This window comes from Penicillium manginii, assembly GCF_028828005.1.
Source record: "Penicillium manginii strain IBT 31320 chromosome Unknown utg000009l:1.0-3297300.0:1.0-3298630.0, whole genome shotgun sequence".
NCBI classification, from domain to species: Eukaryota; Fungi; Ascomycota; class Eurotiomycetes; order Eurotiales; family Aspergillaceae; genus Penicillium; species Penicillium manginii.
Window position 1 is genome coordinate 2,164,875 of NW_026643110.1, and position 13,999 is coordinate 2,178,873.

Below are 13,999 nucleotides of genomic sequence, written 5' to 3' on the forward strand. Positions count from 1 at the left end.
TCAGTCTCCCTTCGCTAATATCTCAGCGACATGATCTACCACATTGTATTCCACCACCGATCGTAACCTCGTCGTCATCAGACTGGGAAAGAACCCTATGAAAAAGTCAGCCTTCAATCAAATGAATCTGTCGAAAAGAAATCACATACCCACGAGTTTCAAAAACCCATACATCATGTATTCCTGGAAAACGCCCATCTCCCGTTTCTTATTTTGATTTTCTTGCGCAGCCTGCAGGATTTTGCTCACATGCGGCTGACGAATTTCCATATACTGGCCTGCCGCAGCTTTAAACACCGTCTTGTACGACCCTGACGAGGTCTCGACTTCGTTGCGCAGGTGATGCGCCAGGATAAGCGCGAGAGCCTCCACATCTTCAAGAGCCTGTGACGAGCCCTGTCCCGAGCTCGGAGGCAAAGCGTGAGCTGCATCGCCAACTAGAATGACGCCGTCTCGTTCCCAGGTCGGGATGGGAGCACTGGTCCACGTGGGATACATTCTCTCGACCTCGAGAGAGCCCAGGATTTTCTGGATCGCTGGATCCTTCCACCCCTCGTGCCGCTTTTGGAGCTGCGTTGTTACGTCTGCCTTGTCGATATTCTTGTGGTCGGGGCATTCTTCGATTTCATAGGTCGACCACCATGCGAGCGAGTCTCCGGGATCACAGATGTGGTATGGCGAGTCGCGATTTGGGGCATCGTCCGCGCTGTTGGAGAAGAAGTAGCCGAAAAATCCATTCCCGCCGAAAATGAAGTTCACGGATCCCTTTTCCACGACGTCTTTTACTTCGGAGGCGGGGATGAATCCTCCAACGCCGACGAGGCCCCTTGTTCAGACAGTTAGTGATGCTGAATAGTTATTTTGGAGGCGGAAAGAAGGGGTCTCGTCACTTACTCATAGTGAGGTGGATAAGGATCTTCAGTGGCATCGGGGAAGAGCGCGCGTTTTGCGGTACTTCGGACACCATCTGCGCCGATGACAAGATCTGCTTCGACGGGGGGGACTAGAGTCCGCGAAGAATATCTGATTTCTCCCATCCGGTCGGGCAACCACTTTTTCGATGCGTTTGTTGATGATATGATCGTCAGAGACCCGAGCACGCAGACATCTCCAGAACGAATCCCGACTCGACATCACCATATTCATTGGTGGAGAATCAGCGGTGGGAGAGACACTAGGCTTGAGGCTCATGAGAAGCGACCCATTTTTGCTCTTCATGTTAGATGAAGAAACGGCGTATCCTCCGCGCACGACGTCCTGGAGAAGACTATCATCCAGTCGTTGGAGGATGCGCAGGCCATTCGCCGCAATGCCCAAGCCGCCTCCCACTAGGAGGGTGGCTGAATGTGTGGGTCCCTCTGGGCGTTGATCTGCTGTTGTATCTGCTTCTGTGTTGTATGCTTCGTAGATCACGATTTCATGGCTTTCTGCTCCCGAGGGCTTGGGGAGGTGTTTCTGCAGTTCCAGATACATTGCGCATCCGGAGATGCCCGCGCCGATAATGACGATCTTCATGGTCACAGGTCCGATTGGGGGTTGTTGATTATTATCAAAATTGTCGATTGAAAATAGACGTGAGGCGAAGAACGGAGGTTCAAGTTGGAGGGCACAATCTAGAGATATATGTGTTTCAGAGGGGCGTACCCATCACTCAGGTGCTGCATACCTCAACCCTGTGGATGCTGGTGGATTGAAGTGGTGGATTACAGCCAATGATAGACCGTTATGTTCATCTTCCCGCAAAGCTAGCCCGATATAGATTAGCGCATGGCTTCTTTATTCATCGGGCTAATATTATCCCGACCATCTAGACGTAATATGATAAAACATCGAATCATATTGTGAGTGTGGCAAGGCATCCAAGAAGTTCTCATTTCTGGCGACCATGAATATAGGCAGCAACATGTGCGAAAAACTCTGCGGGAGCTGCAGAAGATGTGGCATCCTGGGCCCACTTGTCCGCTAGCGGCCTTGCGGTATCATCTCCTAGCTCTATGCCGCTGCACGGGGCCCATATTTGTATGATTCGCAAAGGGAGGGCTACCATGATAAATCCACGCTGAGAGACAGGGCGTGGCATATTGGTGACGAATTCCAAGGCTGACACTATCGATTGGATGTGCTGTTGGATACGATATCCGTATATGTGGGCTGACGATGAGACCAGGGAGAGAAGTCGGAAGACTATAACGTTCGCCGCGTCGAAAAGAGCACTCAAAGCAGCACTTGGCATGTTCATATGAGGCAACAGTGGGATGTCATAAGGATCGCTGGGCGTGTCGATATGTCTTTTTTTGCAGACGGGAGTGTTTGGCTCTGGGTTTGCTTGGTTGAGATCCGTCCGGAAAGCACATTGAGACCACCACGTGTGTAGGTGTGTTATAATTTGATGCACCATAGTGCTTAATTCAGCTCTGAAAGAATAGAATTCCTCACCCGTGGCGGCGATCATTTCGTCCGCAATTGCCAGGCAGGGCAGGAGGGAGAAGTAAACATCTACAAGTTCGTCGAAGGGGCCCTTTGGAAGTTTCTCGAAAGGCACAGTCATCCATTGAGTCGTTGAAAATGGATGTTGTTCGTTTCTGAAAAGGGATGAAACTGCCTGTGATTATACACAAAAGTAAGTGAAACGTGCCTGCAAATGGCGGATTTCTCCCAAGAGGCTGGTGGTCAACGCACCGTCAGTAGTCTCAAGTGACGGAAGATATTGTGCAGAAACCCCTGACGACAACTCTCAGGGCCTCCCCTCGCAACCATCAACGATGCACCTCGGACATGCTGAAACCAAGCCCCCGGAGCCGTGTCAGCCAGGCTCTCAAAGTGAGTGAGCATTACGGCAGCACAAATCACGTCCCCGCTAAAAGACGATGAAAGCTGCTGTGAGAGATGATACTGAAGGCCCTGCAGAGCTTTCAAATACCACCTCGAAGCCTCTGTTTGTATTGCAACGTCTTGCGCCAGGGAACCGTAGAAAAGAGCCGAAGACGCGCGAATAGAGTGTTTGACTACTTCATAAGTAGGCGAGACGATGAGCTCAGCTAAGCTATCGAGCCAGGTAGGAGGTTGCCTCCCTGAGGGTTCTTTGAAGGCAAATGACTCGATGAAATGGGATACGAAAAGTTGGTCGAACATTTCGGCACGGCTGGGCTGGTAACTTGATGGTAGCAACGAGTGCACAAGTCTGTCATCGACTCTTTGGTAGGGTGTAGTCATAGCTTTCTGACAAGAAGTGTTTCCTGGTATGCCCTTTATCGAGCAGACTGCTTGCGATTGGCTCGGTAAAGCGTGAATGAAAATAGCCCCGGTACGGGGACCAGGACACTGAAGTCCCTTTTTCACACATTGGAGGCATTCTGGCGTAGACTCATCACACTGTCAAATATATCAGTTTGGAAGAGAGTAATATCGGCTTAGTATCTCACTTTGAGCTTGCGTTGGCGGCAGGTTGAGCATCCCTTGCTACGGCCCGGAACGTTGACCATGGCTCTATTCCGGGCGTTCAAGAATGTCAGATAATCCAGAAACCTTTATTTTGAAAATCATTGCCTCGTCATATCTACTAGGGGATGTAAAGTGACAAGTGATAAGAGTTATCGGATTCCCTTGATCTCGGACACCGCCACATGACATAATCGGTCTGAAAGGGGCTCCGCTTGACATCTGCCTGGAATACGAGTATCGAAATTGAACTCGCGCCAAAAAGGTATTTTTCCAATGCAAAAAATGTTGTATCAAGTCTGGTTACTGATGAGGCTCAGACTCCAGAGAGAGACGAATACCACAAGACCCAAAATAGGTGTATTGTGGAAACGGAAGTAGCTATGCAAACTACTACTGTCGATTTCGAAAGCACATTACCCCACGGGCACCTTTATTTTCAAAGATTTCATCGATCAACTTCTTCGGCATTGCGGAAGATGGCTGGAGCCAAAATCAGTCCTAGTCATGGACAATGCATCATCTCACCATACTGAGCGTGTAGCACAAATGTGTGCAGATGCTGGAGTCAAGTTGGTTTATCTGCCTCCTTATCTCCCGGACTTTAATCCAATCGAAGAATTTTTCGCTGAGCTTAAAGGATTCATAAGACGCAACTGGAACTATTTCGACGAAGCCCCCGACTAAGGATTCGATCGCTTTTTGGAATGGTGTATTGATCCAGTGGGCGCCAGAAAATTAAGCGCTCGTTGGCCATTTCGGACACGCAGGCATAAAGATTGAAGTTTAAGGCACATACTGTTAGATTTCGGATAGCAGAGCTGGATCCGAAGGAAAGACGAAATTATAAACTCTAAGCAGGCCCAGATAAAGTTTTGCTTGAAAGGCAACGTTCAAATATAAATTCAGCTAGTATACATCCCCCACCATTACCGCCCCACGGCTCCGTACCAGCACAGACCTAGTACTGCGCCAACAATGATCGACCCAGCAGGAGGCAACCGAAACCATGCATTACTTGCGTATGACACAGTCGTTACGACTAACCACCAGGGCTCGTTCGCAAGGCTTTGTCCGGCGCTATTAGCCGCGGTCAAGTAGCCAATCTCCCAAAGCCGGTACACAGCAGTGAACACTAGGCCAATCGCTGTGGCGTTGACGCCTCGCAAGAAACGAATCATAGACCTCCTCTTCCGCAACGCACTCCAGAAACTCTGGATTGCGACGGCAAGCGTAATCCCAGGGACAAAAATGCCTAGCCCCCCCTAGAAATCCGCCAAATATAGTTGGGAATTGCGAATGCTGGAGGGCTAATGCACCCAAAAAGACAGCGAAATTGAAGTTAGGCCCCGGAAAGGCTTGGATAATGGCTAAGCCGATCAGGAAGTCCCGGCTTGAAACCCAGCCAGGACCAACAACATAAGAGCGAAGCAGCGGAATGACAACCGGACCTCCACCAAAAATCACTGTTCCCGCGAGGTACATGCTAGCAAATAGATCAAGAGGGAGCGGCGGGGGCGTCAATTTAGCTCTAGCAACAAGGATTGCGATAAAAGAGGCTATTCATCGTCAGATGCAGTGTTATGGTAACAGCTGGGTAGGGTAAATACCAAAGAAAATGATTGTGATAGCAACTCCAGTGCGAACGCGAATATTGTATTTCGCTGGTTGACTTACTACAGTCTCCATTGGCTGAGTTGAGCTCGACAAGGGCCCCGAGGATTGCGGCAAAGTTCCACTGGGATTGATCTTCCTTGACCGTAGCATTTCATTCCGCTCCGATTGTCCAAGTGAGATAGATTCCATCGGTATAGAATCTGTATTCGCCTCCTCCGCATCAGCTGGTTGTGTATGCCTGTTCTTCCACGCAAGTCTTTTCTTCTGTATTAGAGAAAATAGCCATCCATCCCAGATAGCGATAGCAAGGCCGCCAATAACTATCAACAGCGGAAAGTACCACAGGGCGTTATAACAAAGGCCCGCGCATGCACCAAAAATAACAAGGATGCGAGAAATTTTGTCTTGGATCGCTTTTTCCGCGAGCTGCACACCAGAAACCGCGACAATACCGACAGTCGCAGCATTGAGTCCAGAGAGGAGAGCGTATACCGGCCCAGGAAGACTCTCGCCAAGATTTTGGACGCCAACCGAAAGAGCATACATGCCGATAGCCCCGGGAAGACTGGTACTGGTTCAGCATGGTCAACAAAAGGTATTGCAGATTCCTCACCTCCAGAGAAAAAACGCCATGATAGCTGGGATTATTCCCGCATGAAGCAGAACAAGACAAAAGAGCATCTTCGTACTAGCTGGCCCAGGAAGGCCCTGGCAGATAGCAAAGAGCTCTTGATACTGTACGAATTGTTAGAGAAGGCTCTAAAGGAATTTATCAACATAGGCTTTAGTACAGTCTGCTCATCCACCCACTTCTGTTTCCCTCCTTTCCCTTCCACAAATCGGGCGTGGAAAATTTGAAAGTGGACAGGAGGGCCCCCAAAAGCAATGAAACCTAGGTCCCATGTACGGAGAAAGACGTCGAGCATGCGGCGAGCGAGGGGATCTTCGTCGTGGCTATTCCGTCTGGTTTCGGCATAGCTGCGCCACTTCTGCTGCAGCGAGCGAATGGATCCGCCATATCGCGAGAAAGGGGCGGGGAGCAACATATTAGAATTCTTATATTTAAGTGGTTAGATTGACAACTGAGTGACTAGCGAGTCTTATCGCCTAATATATAGCGTACTGAATGAACATTGGCGTATAACTTTATGTCACTTGCGACGAGTGATTGGCCACAATACCTCTTGGCACCTCTCCCACTTCCTAAACTCCGTGGCAAACCCCTGGCTAGTGATTGGCGAGAGCATCTCATAGGCTAGCACCAATGCGGTCTCCGACCGCTCCACGCTAGTCAACCAGCCAAACTCTCCGCCCAGTTGGGCCTTGGTTCCAGTCGAGCTGGTTTGAGCGAGTGTCGCCGTTTTTCGAGTCCCTCTACGAGGGGCATAATTCTATTCCATATTCAACTTATGTATCTAGAAGCGTGAATAAAGCCACGTTCGCCATTATTATCCACAGCAAACTCCTTCCACCCAGCTTTTGGTAGATCAATTTGCCAATCCTCTGTTAAGAATTTCATAAAAGTACCATGTGTGACGACCAGTATGTCTTTCCGTTCACCCTCTTGTTGGGAGCTTAAATCCGCTAGTCTTCCCCTCACTCTTTTTGCTCGTTCCTTTACTGCCTCATCAGTTTCAGAATATATGCCTTCCTTCACATGCCAATTTTGTTTCAACCGTTGGAAATTCAATCCTGGAAAAGATTCTTCTAGCACTGCACGATCTGACCCAGTGTCACAGGGAAGAGCACTCCTCTCCTGTAGATCTGCATCGACGACAAGCTTTGCACCATTCTCAACCCCTTTTTTTGAACCCGGTTCAAAGTATTGTCTATCAAGAATGTGTGGAAAGGCCGATAAAGTAGTCTGAATAGCGCGTCGAAGGGGGGAAGTGAGAATTGTGGCCACTTGCGACGAGTAGGGAAAAATTTCACCCAATTCGGCAGCCTGTTGGAGGCCAAGAGGAGTCAAGGCGGGGTCCAGTTGGGAAAAGTCTTTGGAGACATTATGCTCAGATTCAGCATGGCGGACAAGATAGATTTTGGAGGCCATAGTTGGTTGGGGCTTAGGGTGGAACAGACTCCATATCTGTTCAGGAGCTGGAAGAATTTATATGTGTCGAAGATTGGGAAGACGTCAGGCCTAGAGCATTCTGATTTGGAATGGGTGGTGCTTAGAGTGGTGTCTACTGTACTGTCACTAATTAGTCTGTCATGATGCATGGCGCGATCAAACCCATTGGATGGCGTCAGAAAATGGCACTCCTTATACTATACAGCAAAGATTCAGTATCTGATGTTTACTAGATGCTCTGCCTCATTCAAGTCATCCTGCTCAAAGCTTTCCTTGAAATCTAGACATTCGAAAGAAAAAAAAATATTCATGCTTGTGTCGAATCTAAACCCACGATTCATTGGACACATACTTTCTCATGAATTGTTAGATCTCCTTACCCTACTCACTAAGCCGTATTCTACCATTTATTTCACCCAGTCTAACCTTCTGCCCATACGCAATCTCGTCCCCCTTCCCATCCTCATCCCGATCATTCTCATATATAGACAAAAGGGGAAGCACATCATTCTTCCAAACAGGCAACCCAGCCCTACAACTCTTCCAAATCGTCCCAACAAGCGTCACAACCCCCAACCCCCAAATAACCACCGGAAGCGCCATCCACTGCCAATAAATTCTAACATGCGTCTGGCTCGCCATCGCCTTACCAGTCGTATTCGCACCCACCTGCGTCGACGCCGCAGTATCGCGAAACGACTTCGACATCGCACTAGCAATATTCTCAACAGCGCAGCGGAGTTTCTCCGCCGATTTCACCGCACACCCTGTGATATTTGAGCGCGATATGGCTTCTAGCACGTCCATCGTCGCATACTGCGAGGTGGGGCTGGGCTTGAAGACGTAGCCGCTGGCGTCGATCTTAGCGTGGCCGGCAAAGAGGCTGGAAATGAAATTGTCTATTGCTGCCGTGGGCATTGCGTCTATCCAGAATGTAGTGTTGTGCTCCATGCCCATTTCCGGTCCCCAGGGTGGTTGTAAGGTGTAGTAGTGGCCTGCTCGGGTGGTTTGAGCGAATGAGCCGTTTCGCCAGATGCCGAGGGTTTCTTCGTGGTATGTGCCTCTTGTTACTGTGGCGCGGAAGCTGCGCACGATTGGTTCGAGCGTGCATTCGAATGCTTGCCATTTGTCTGTTGTGGATAGTCTGCTTGAGTATAGGCCGTTTGTCAATAGGCTGTCTGGGGCGATGATTTGGACGGGCGATATGTAGCCGTTGCTGGGGAGGAGGGCCTTGCTGAGTCCTAGTGCGACTGGTATTCCCATTATGGAGTTGTTGAGGAAGCTGACGGTCAGATTCCCGTTGACGGATGTCTTGGACTTTGCTGGGAGGTAATATGTGCAGTTTGTTGCGCCCTCGGCACCCTGGAATGCGGTGTCGTTCGTGTTGGCAGCGCAGAAAGATATGAGTTTATCGGTTATATTGCCGCAGGTTGCGCTCATTGCTAGTGTGGCGACTGGATCCCAGGTACAATTACCCGAGCTGCATGTGAACTGGGGGGTGGACCAAGGCTGTGATGGATCGCTGTTGAATAATGCGTTGTAAACGTTGGCTTTCATCTCTGGTTCGACAAAATTTACTGCCAGATGATGGGACTTGTTAGTTGCATGGAGACAGTATCCTCACGAATCTGTGCACTTACCAGAATGCGAGGGTAGACCTAGGCTGTCGTAGAAGGAACAATTTGATAGCATTGCGGTTTGCGAGCTATCTATGTCCAGATGGGAGTAGTATTGGATCAAATTTTGGGTAAATGGGTCGAATGCGAGCGCAAGAATGAGCGCCAGGCTGCCCAGAACAGCGAAATGTCTAGTATAAAGTAAGCAAATGACGATAACGCCGTCAATAAGAGATGATATACCTTGCTCTGAGATGCCAGATCAACTCTGCACTTCCATAAATCCCTCGGCTGGCTGAATCGAAGACACGAAGGTTTGATAACGGGCGCTTCTTTTGTGAGAGCCAGACCCATTTCTGTTGACCGAGGCCCTCGCTGATACAGAAAAGGATACAGCCTTTGGAGACGGTGCTGAGCCAGGAGATCAATGAGTTCAGCGTCACATATTTCCAGGCCGGTTGACGCTGGTTATTATATTTCGCAAGAACCACAACGATCGCGATTAAAAGAATTGTAGCCAGCAACATCGCCAGTATCTCCCATGAAAACGTGACGAAAAGCAAGTGGCATATTGACGGTACATCCCGCCTCTTCTGTCTGCATTTTTGGTCCGTTAGGTCAGATGCAACGAATGGTTCTTTTGCGGGCTCGTGATGCGGCTCAACTGAGGATATGCCGTCAGGGTGTGATCGACTAAAAGTATCCTCAGTTGAGTCTACATTTTGAAGATCCTTGTCGTTTGAGAATGGACCTTGGAGCCGAGAGAACGTATACAATGATTTTCCCTTTTCTAGGGTCCCTTGTGATGGATTCATCGTAAGGCCTCTTGCCTATTCGATGAGGTGGTTCTGAATATGTACTGACCAGAAAATGAGCGGGGTTTCTATTTTAAATACTAACGGATAACTCCCTCAGCCTCCATACGTGCCGTGCCAGGTGCATAAGCGCCTGCTCTAGCTTAGCCAGCGCTAGTTTTTGGGGGCTAGAAACCCCTCCCTTACGCAAAGGTAACTAACCTATAGGGTGAAAGCCAGGGGAGACTTGAAGGAAGCCCTTTATTTCCGGCGCTAAATGTTGCTCAAGTTCAAGTTATTTCCGCCGTTTCCACCTTCAGATTCAAAAAGAGTAAACTTGCATTTCATATCAATACTAATATCACATATCTACATACCACTAGTAGTATTCGCTACTAGTACCCCCACTCTAACCACTCCAATAACCACCATATATCCAATATAAATCTCTGACAATCACCCCAGCACATCTCATTCAATTCCACCTACCTAGGTACTAACCAAATAGTAGGCACCCTACCCCCCCCCATGGTAGTCTGAAAAACCTTGGCCGCAAGCTCACTCAACAACCTAGACCGATCACCCTGCGGCAACTCCAAAAAAACCTCATAAACACTCTTCCCCTTCGCATCCCGCACAGCACCAAGTCTGTTACCCGCCACAGCCCCCGCCAGCGCACCGGGGAAATTCCCCACGATAAATCCCAGCGCTCCGCCACTAACACCACCCACGATGGCCCAGAATTTACTCGTTGGCTGAGTCCGACCGTTGTCTTCTTCGCCGAGACCTTCCTCGCGCATCATTTCTTCGAAAACGCTGCTGAATTGGGCGTCGGTTTGAGATTGGCGTTCGCCGAATCCGAAACTTGACCAGGGAAATCCGCCGGGTGTGCTGTGCGGAGGTTCGTCGTTGACTTCTTCATCGGCTTCCTCATAGGCGCGCGCTGTGTCGTAGTCCCGGCGGCGGGACGGGTCTGAGAGGGTGTAGTATGCCTCGTTTATTTCTTGGAATTTCTTCGTGCGTTGGGGGCGTTCGGGGGAGTCGGTTGGGACGCGGTCCGGGTGGTTTTTTAGAGATTCTCTGTGAGAGTGGTTAGATTGAGGTGAGGTGCTGTTTCTCTCCTGACGGACCTCTTATACGCGGTGCGGATCTGTTGCTGGGTCGCATCTTGGGCTATGCCCAGTATTTTGTCTGGGAGAGTTAGCGCTCGGCGTCTGGGGCTGGGTGGGGTGGTGGGATGGCAAGCGTACAGTAGTCAGGTTGATCTGGAGGAGGTTAGTCTTGTTGTTCTATAGATGTATGAGTTTTTTGGACTTACAAGACATGGTGATTAGAGCGTGGAGGAGAAAGGAGAGTTGAAATTCAGCGAGATAGTCTGGGCCCGGTATAAACCCAAGCCAGTGACGTCGATGGGGTATGCGAAACAGGACGATAAGGTAGATAAGGCCGTAAGGCTGCAAGGCTTCAAGGCAACGAGGCAGGAAGCTGCTCTTATTCCTGCCTCGATATTCAGGCAGAAAGGCCGTAAGGCGCCACGCCGGGCTCAGTAGGGCATTGCTGAGTTGAGGGACCCTCAGCTATAAACACCTAACACCTATGGACCAGGATTCATATACATCCTGACAGATATTACCCAGAACTATAGTACAACCGGGATGATGATTCTGAATTAGCCACTGTCAGCAGAATAACCGAACTGACTAGAACTCGACTCGCATTTTGTACATCGTATCATGTCACCGGTGGTTTTTTTTGATGAAAAATCCGCCTTGTTTACCGCTGGTCACTGAATTATTTCATACTGCTTTTTTATGACAGATAGTCGGTCATATTCATGAGGACCCTCCCACTAAGGGGCCCCTTTGGACCCCTAGAGGCTCCATCAACCCATCTTTGCTGCCTAGTTGACGCATTTTCTTTCCTTCGCATCTAAAAACCTCCTCTGCTCAACATAATTTCCATTTAGGACCAGTCTCCTTCATCTTCAACGAGTTCACCACTTTCCGAAGCGTTCAGAAGCTCCTTAACAGTCCATGGCTTGTACGTATAGCCAGGTACAGAATTCGTGTTCTTAAATGGCGTACTCTTGAGGAGGTGCTCCGCACACTTGGCGTAATTCTCATATGCATACTGCTCCGAGTCATGGTGTACCAGCCAATCTCCAACCATTTTGCCCATTATTTTAGGGTTCTTGGCGACGGCATCCCAGTCGGTGTTGTGGAATATCTCGCGATTCTTGAATCCCATTTTCTGTGCGCAAGAGACTCGCTCAAACCTGTTATTGACGTATGAAAATTATCAGCCCTTGTGATTTCTATTATTCTTCCCCCGCCTGTTTAAAATTTGTTAGGGAGCTATGGCTGTTTGATGGTCACATACCTCAGGTGGTTATGCACTTTCGTTGCCAGAGACACGTGCTTCTTCCCAGCAATATGCAAACACGCTGCCAGAGAATAAGCATCCTCCATGGCCATAGTCCCGCCACTCGCCGAGGTCGGCAGAAATGGATGTGCGGCGTCACCGATCTGGACGACGCGGCCGCCAGGTGAAGCCCATCGCGGTTGAGGGTTACGCCACATAAGCTTCCAGTCAAGAACGGTATGATTGGGTGTTGCCTTGATAAGCTCGGTCACGAACGGCTCCCAGCCATCGACAGCCTTGATGGCCTTGTCGATCGATGTAGTCTTCGCCCAGTCTTCTTCGGTATTATCGTCATCCTCCTATGTGAAATCAGTATACAAGTGCAAAGCACAGGCTTTGGCACATGAAATACATACCTTGCGCGTGAGCATCCAACAAATATCTTTCGCAGATTTGCAAGTAACGATGTGTGCCCCCGGACCGGCGTGTAGGAATGCACGGTCTTTGAATCCTTCAAGCTCTGCTGCAAGGATTGGATTTTCGAGGGCCGGTGCCACAGGAAATGTGACTCGATAAAGCACGAATCCGGAGCTGATGGGGGGGGCTCTTTGCTGCCAACGACCAATGCCCATGATTTGGTGCCAACTCCATCGGCCGCCACCACTATGTCTGCCGTGAGACGGCGCCCATCAGACAGAACCACACCCCCATGGTCGTCTGTTTCGAAGAATTCTGAAGCTGTCGCAGAGAACTCGATTGGGATACCGAGCTGTTCAGCGTACTCGTAGAGCACATTATGCAGCTTCGATCGGTAGATGGCTAGAGATGGGTCGTCTGGATTACCGATGGGGAAGGTTCCGATCAGCGTACCGTCGAACTTTTTCATAGTGAGCACCGGAGCAACTGCTTCTTGCCTCGCACGTTCCATAAAGCCCGGCCATTTCTTCGGGGTCTGGAGGGCAGGGCTTGTAATAATAATCATTTCGCCTACATCAAGCTTTAGTGCGCCACTCAATAAGCTGGTGCGGTTGTCCATCTCCAGGGGATTTGTATTAAGGTGCGAGCGAGTTGAAGACGGTGCTTACCCGCAGTCTCTCCACGGAGTCGTCGTTCGATAACCTGAACATTGTGACCCTTCCGGTGAGCCTCAATAGCGAAGGTTAAACCCGCAATGCCCCCCCCGACAACAAGAATATAGATTCCGGTATCTTGTTCTCGTTCCATGGTTGAATTTACCAGGGCTGAAATTTGACTCGTCGAGGGAAAAGTGGCGTTTAACTAAGATCCTTGCTAGGATTTAAAATTTTTATGTTGTTCGGGTGTTGGATTTTATCTGAACAGTCCATATAGAGATGCATTAAGAAGTCGGCCTTTATAGTAGCGGATACCAGGCGCGAGCCAACGACCCGGTCCGAATTCGGGATCGAAGGTTGTGCCGTATCCGCTGACTCAACTATATTGTTTCATCTAACTAAATACTAGTGAAATGTGGGATTTGCTTGCTAGCTATCGGCGTGAGCAGATGGGTCGATCACCGAGGAAGAAAGCTACCATATCTGTAGGGTACTTGCAATAAACAAGATATAGTGTAGGACAAACGAATGACATGAGGATATACAAAACTAAGGTATAGTAGCTATTAGGATACGTGTTACAGGTACCGGGAGCGCAGACTAAGCAGACAGCAGATTTATGACTCTGAGTTGGACACCTCGTTATGAAGGCTCCCAGTCACCTAATTCTGCTGTTGAGAGCGGAATTCCCCACTACACTAGTTAGTTAACTGGTTACCTGTGCCCTCCGTGCCCTCCTCCCGCGCCAGAACTGACTTAAACTAGCTGAAGTAGTTATCTAATATCAGCCATTTGCTATATTTGAGGTAAGTCCGTGCTAGTATGTTTGGGGAATAGAACTTTTCTTTCAGATCTGCGGAAAAAGGGAAATAATTCCACAAAATTTGGGATCCATTAGTATATTGCAACAAGTACTAGTTATGTCCATGTACGACCGAGAAGTTGGACGAGAATCTAAATATGCCCGCTGTGACCCGGAGATTGCCTACATAAGAGACCACTGTGGGGAATCCAAGCCGCCATACCAGC

The 13,999-nt window shown here is 49.2% G+C and overlaps 6 protein-coding genes across 6 annotated transcripts; all 6 read right to left on the reverse strand.

Moving 5' to 3' along the window:
• Positions 1 to 1,515, reverse strand: N7533_012524 (FAD-dependent oxidoreductase; the record flags this gene model as incomplete). The annotated part of the gene is made up of 4 exons (XM_057109174.1): positions 1 to 95; positions 150 to 826; positions 895 to 1,052; positions 1,138 to 1,515. 4 exons carry the CDS (start codon positions 1,513 to 1,515, stop codon positions 1 to 3), a joined length of 1,308 nt encoding a protein of 435 aa, XP_056954275.1.
• A 355-nt stretch (positions 1,516 to 1,870) lies between these two features.
• Positions 1,871 to 3,132, reverse strand: N7533_012525 (uncharacterized protein; the record flags this gene model as incomplete). Its single annotated transcript, XM_057109175.1, has 2 exons — positions 1,871 to 2,602; positions 2,680 to 3,132. The coding sequence occupies 2 exons, from the start codon at positions 3,130 to 3,132 to the stop codon at positions 1,871 to 1,873; spliced, it is 1,185 nt and encodes a 394-aa protein (XP_056954276.1).
• A 1,235-nt stretch (positions 3,133 to 4,367) lies between these two features.
• Positions 4,368 to 6,101, reverse strand: N7533_012526 (chromate transporter-domain-containing protein; the record flags this gene model as incomplete). The annotated part of the gene is given in 5 exon segments (XM_057109176.1): positions 4,368 to 4,641; positions 4,652 to 4,997; positions 5,049 to 5,620; positions 5,669 to 5,790; positions 5,847 to 6,101. The coding sequence occupies 5 exon segments, from the start codon at positions 6,099 to 6,101 to the stop codon at positions 4,368 to 4,370; spliced, it is 1,569 nt and encodes a 522-aa protein (XP_056954277.1).
• Positions 6,102 to 7,338: 1,237 nt separating this feature from the next.
• N7533_012527 (DUF3176 domain-containing protein) lies at positions 7,339 to 9,557 on the reverse strand (the record flags this gene model as incomplete). The annotated part of the gene is made up of 4 exons (XM_057109177.1): positions 7,339 to 7,406; positions 7,516 to 8,703; positions 8,767 to 8,933; positions 8,986 to 9,557. 4 exons carry the CDS (start codon positions 9,555 to 9,557, stop codon positions 7,339 to 7,341), a joined length of 1,995 nt encoding a protein of 664 aa, XP_056954278.1.
• Positions 9,558 to 10,057: 500 nt separating this feature from the next.
• On the reverse strand, positions 10,058 to 10,861 carry N7533_012528 (putative DnaJ chaperone (Caj1); the record flags this gene model as incomplete). The annotated part of the gene is made up of 4 exons (XM_057109178.1): positions 10,058 to 10,616; positions 10,667 to 10,727; positions 10,787 to 10,801; positions 10,855 to 10,861. Coding segments are annotated over 4 exons (642 nt in total), but the record flags the coding sequence as incomplete, so codon positions are not given.
• Positions 10,862 to 11,498: 637 nt separating this feature from the next.
• On the reverse strand, positions 11,499 to 13,121 carry N7533_012529 (FAD-dependent oxidoreductase; the record flags this gene model as incomplete). The annotated part of the gene is made up of 4 exons (XM_057109179.1): positions 11,499 to 11,811; positions 11,916 to 12,256; positions 12,379 to 12,884; positions 12,983 to 13,121. The coding sequence occupies 4 exons, from the start codon at positions 13,119 to 13,121 to the stop codon at positions 11,499 to 11,501; spliced, it is 1,299 nt and encodes a 432-aa protein (XP_056954280.1).
• Positions 13,122 to 13,999: the final 878 nt, after the last annotated feature.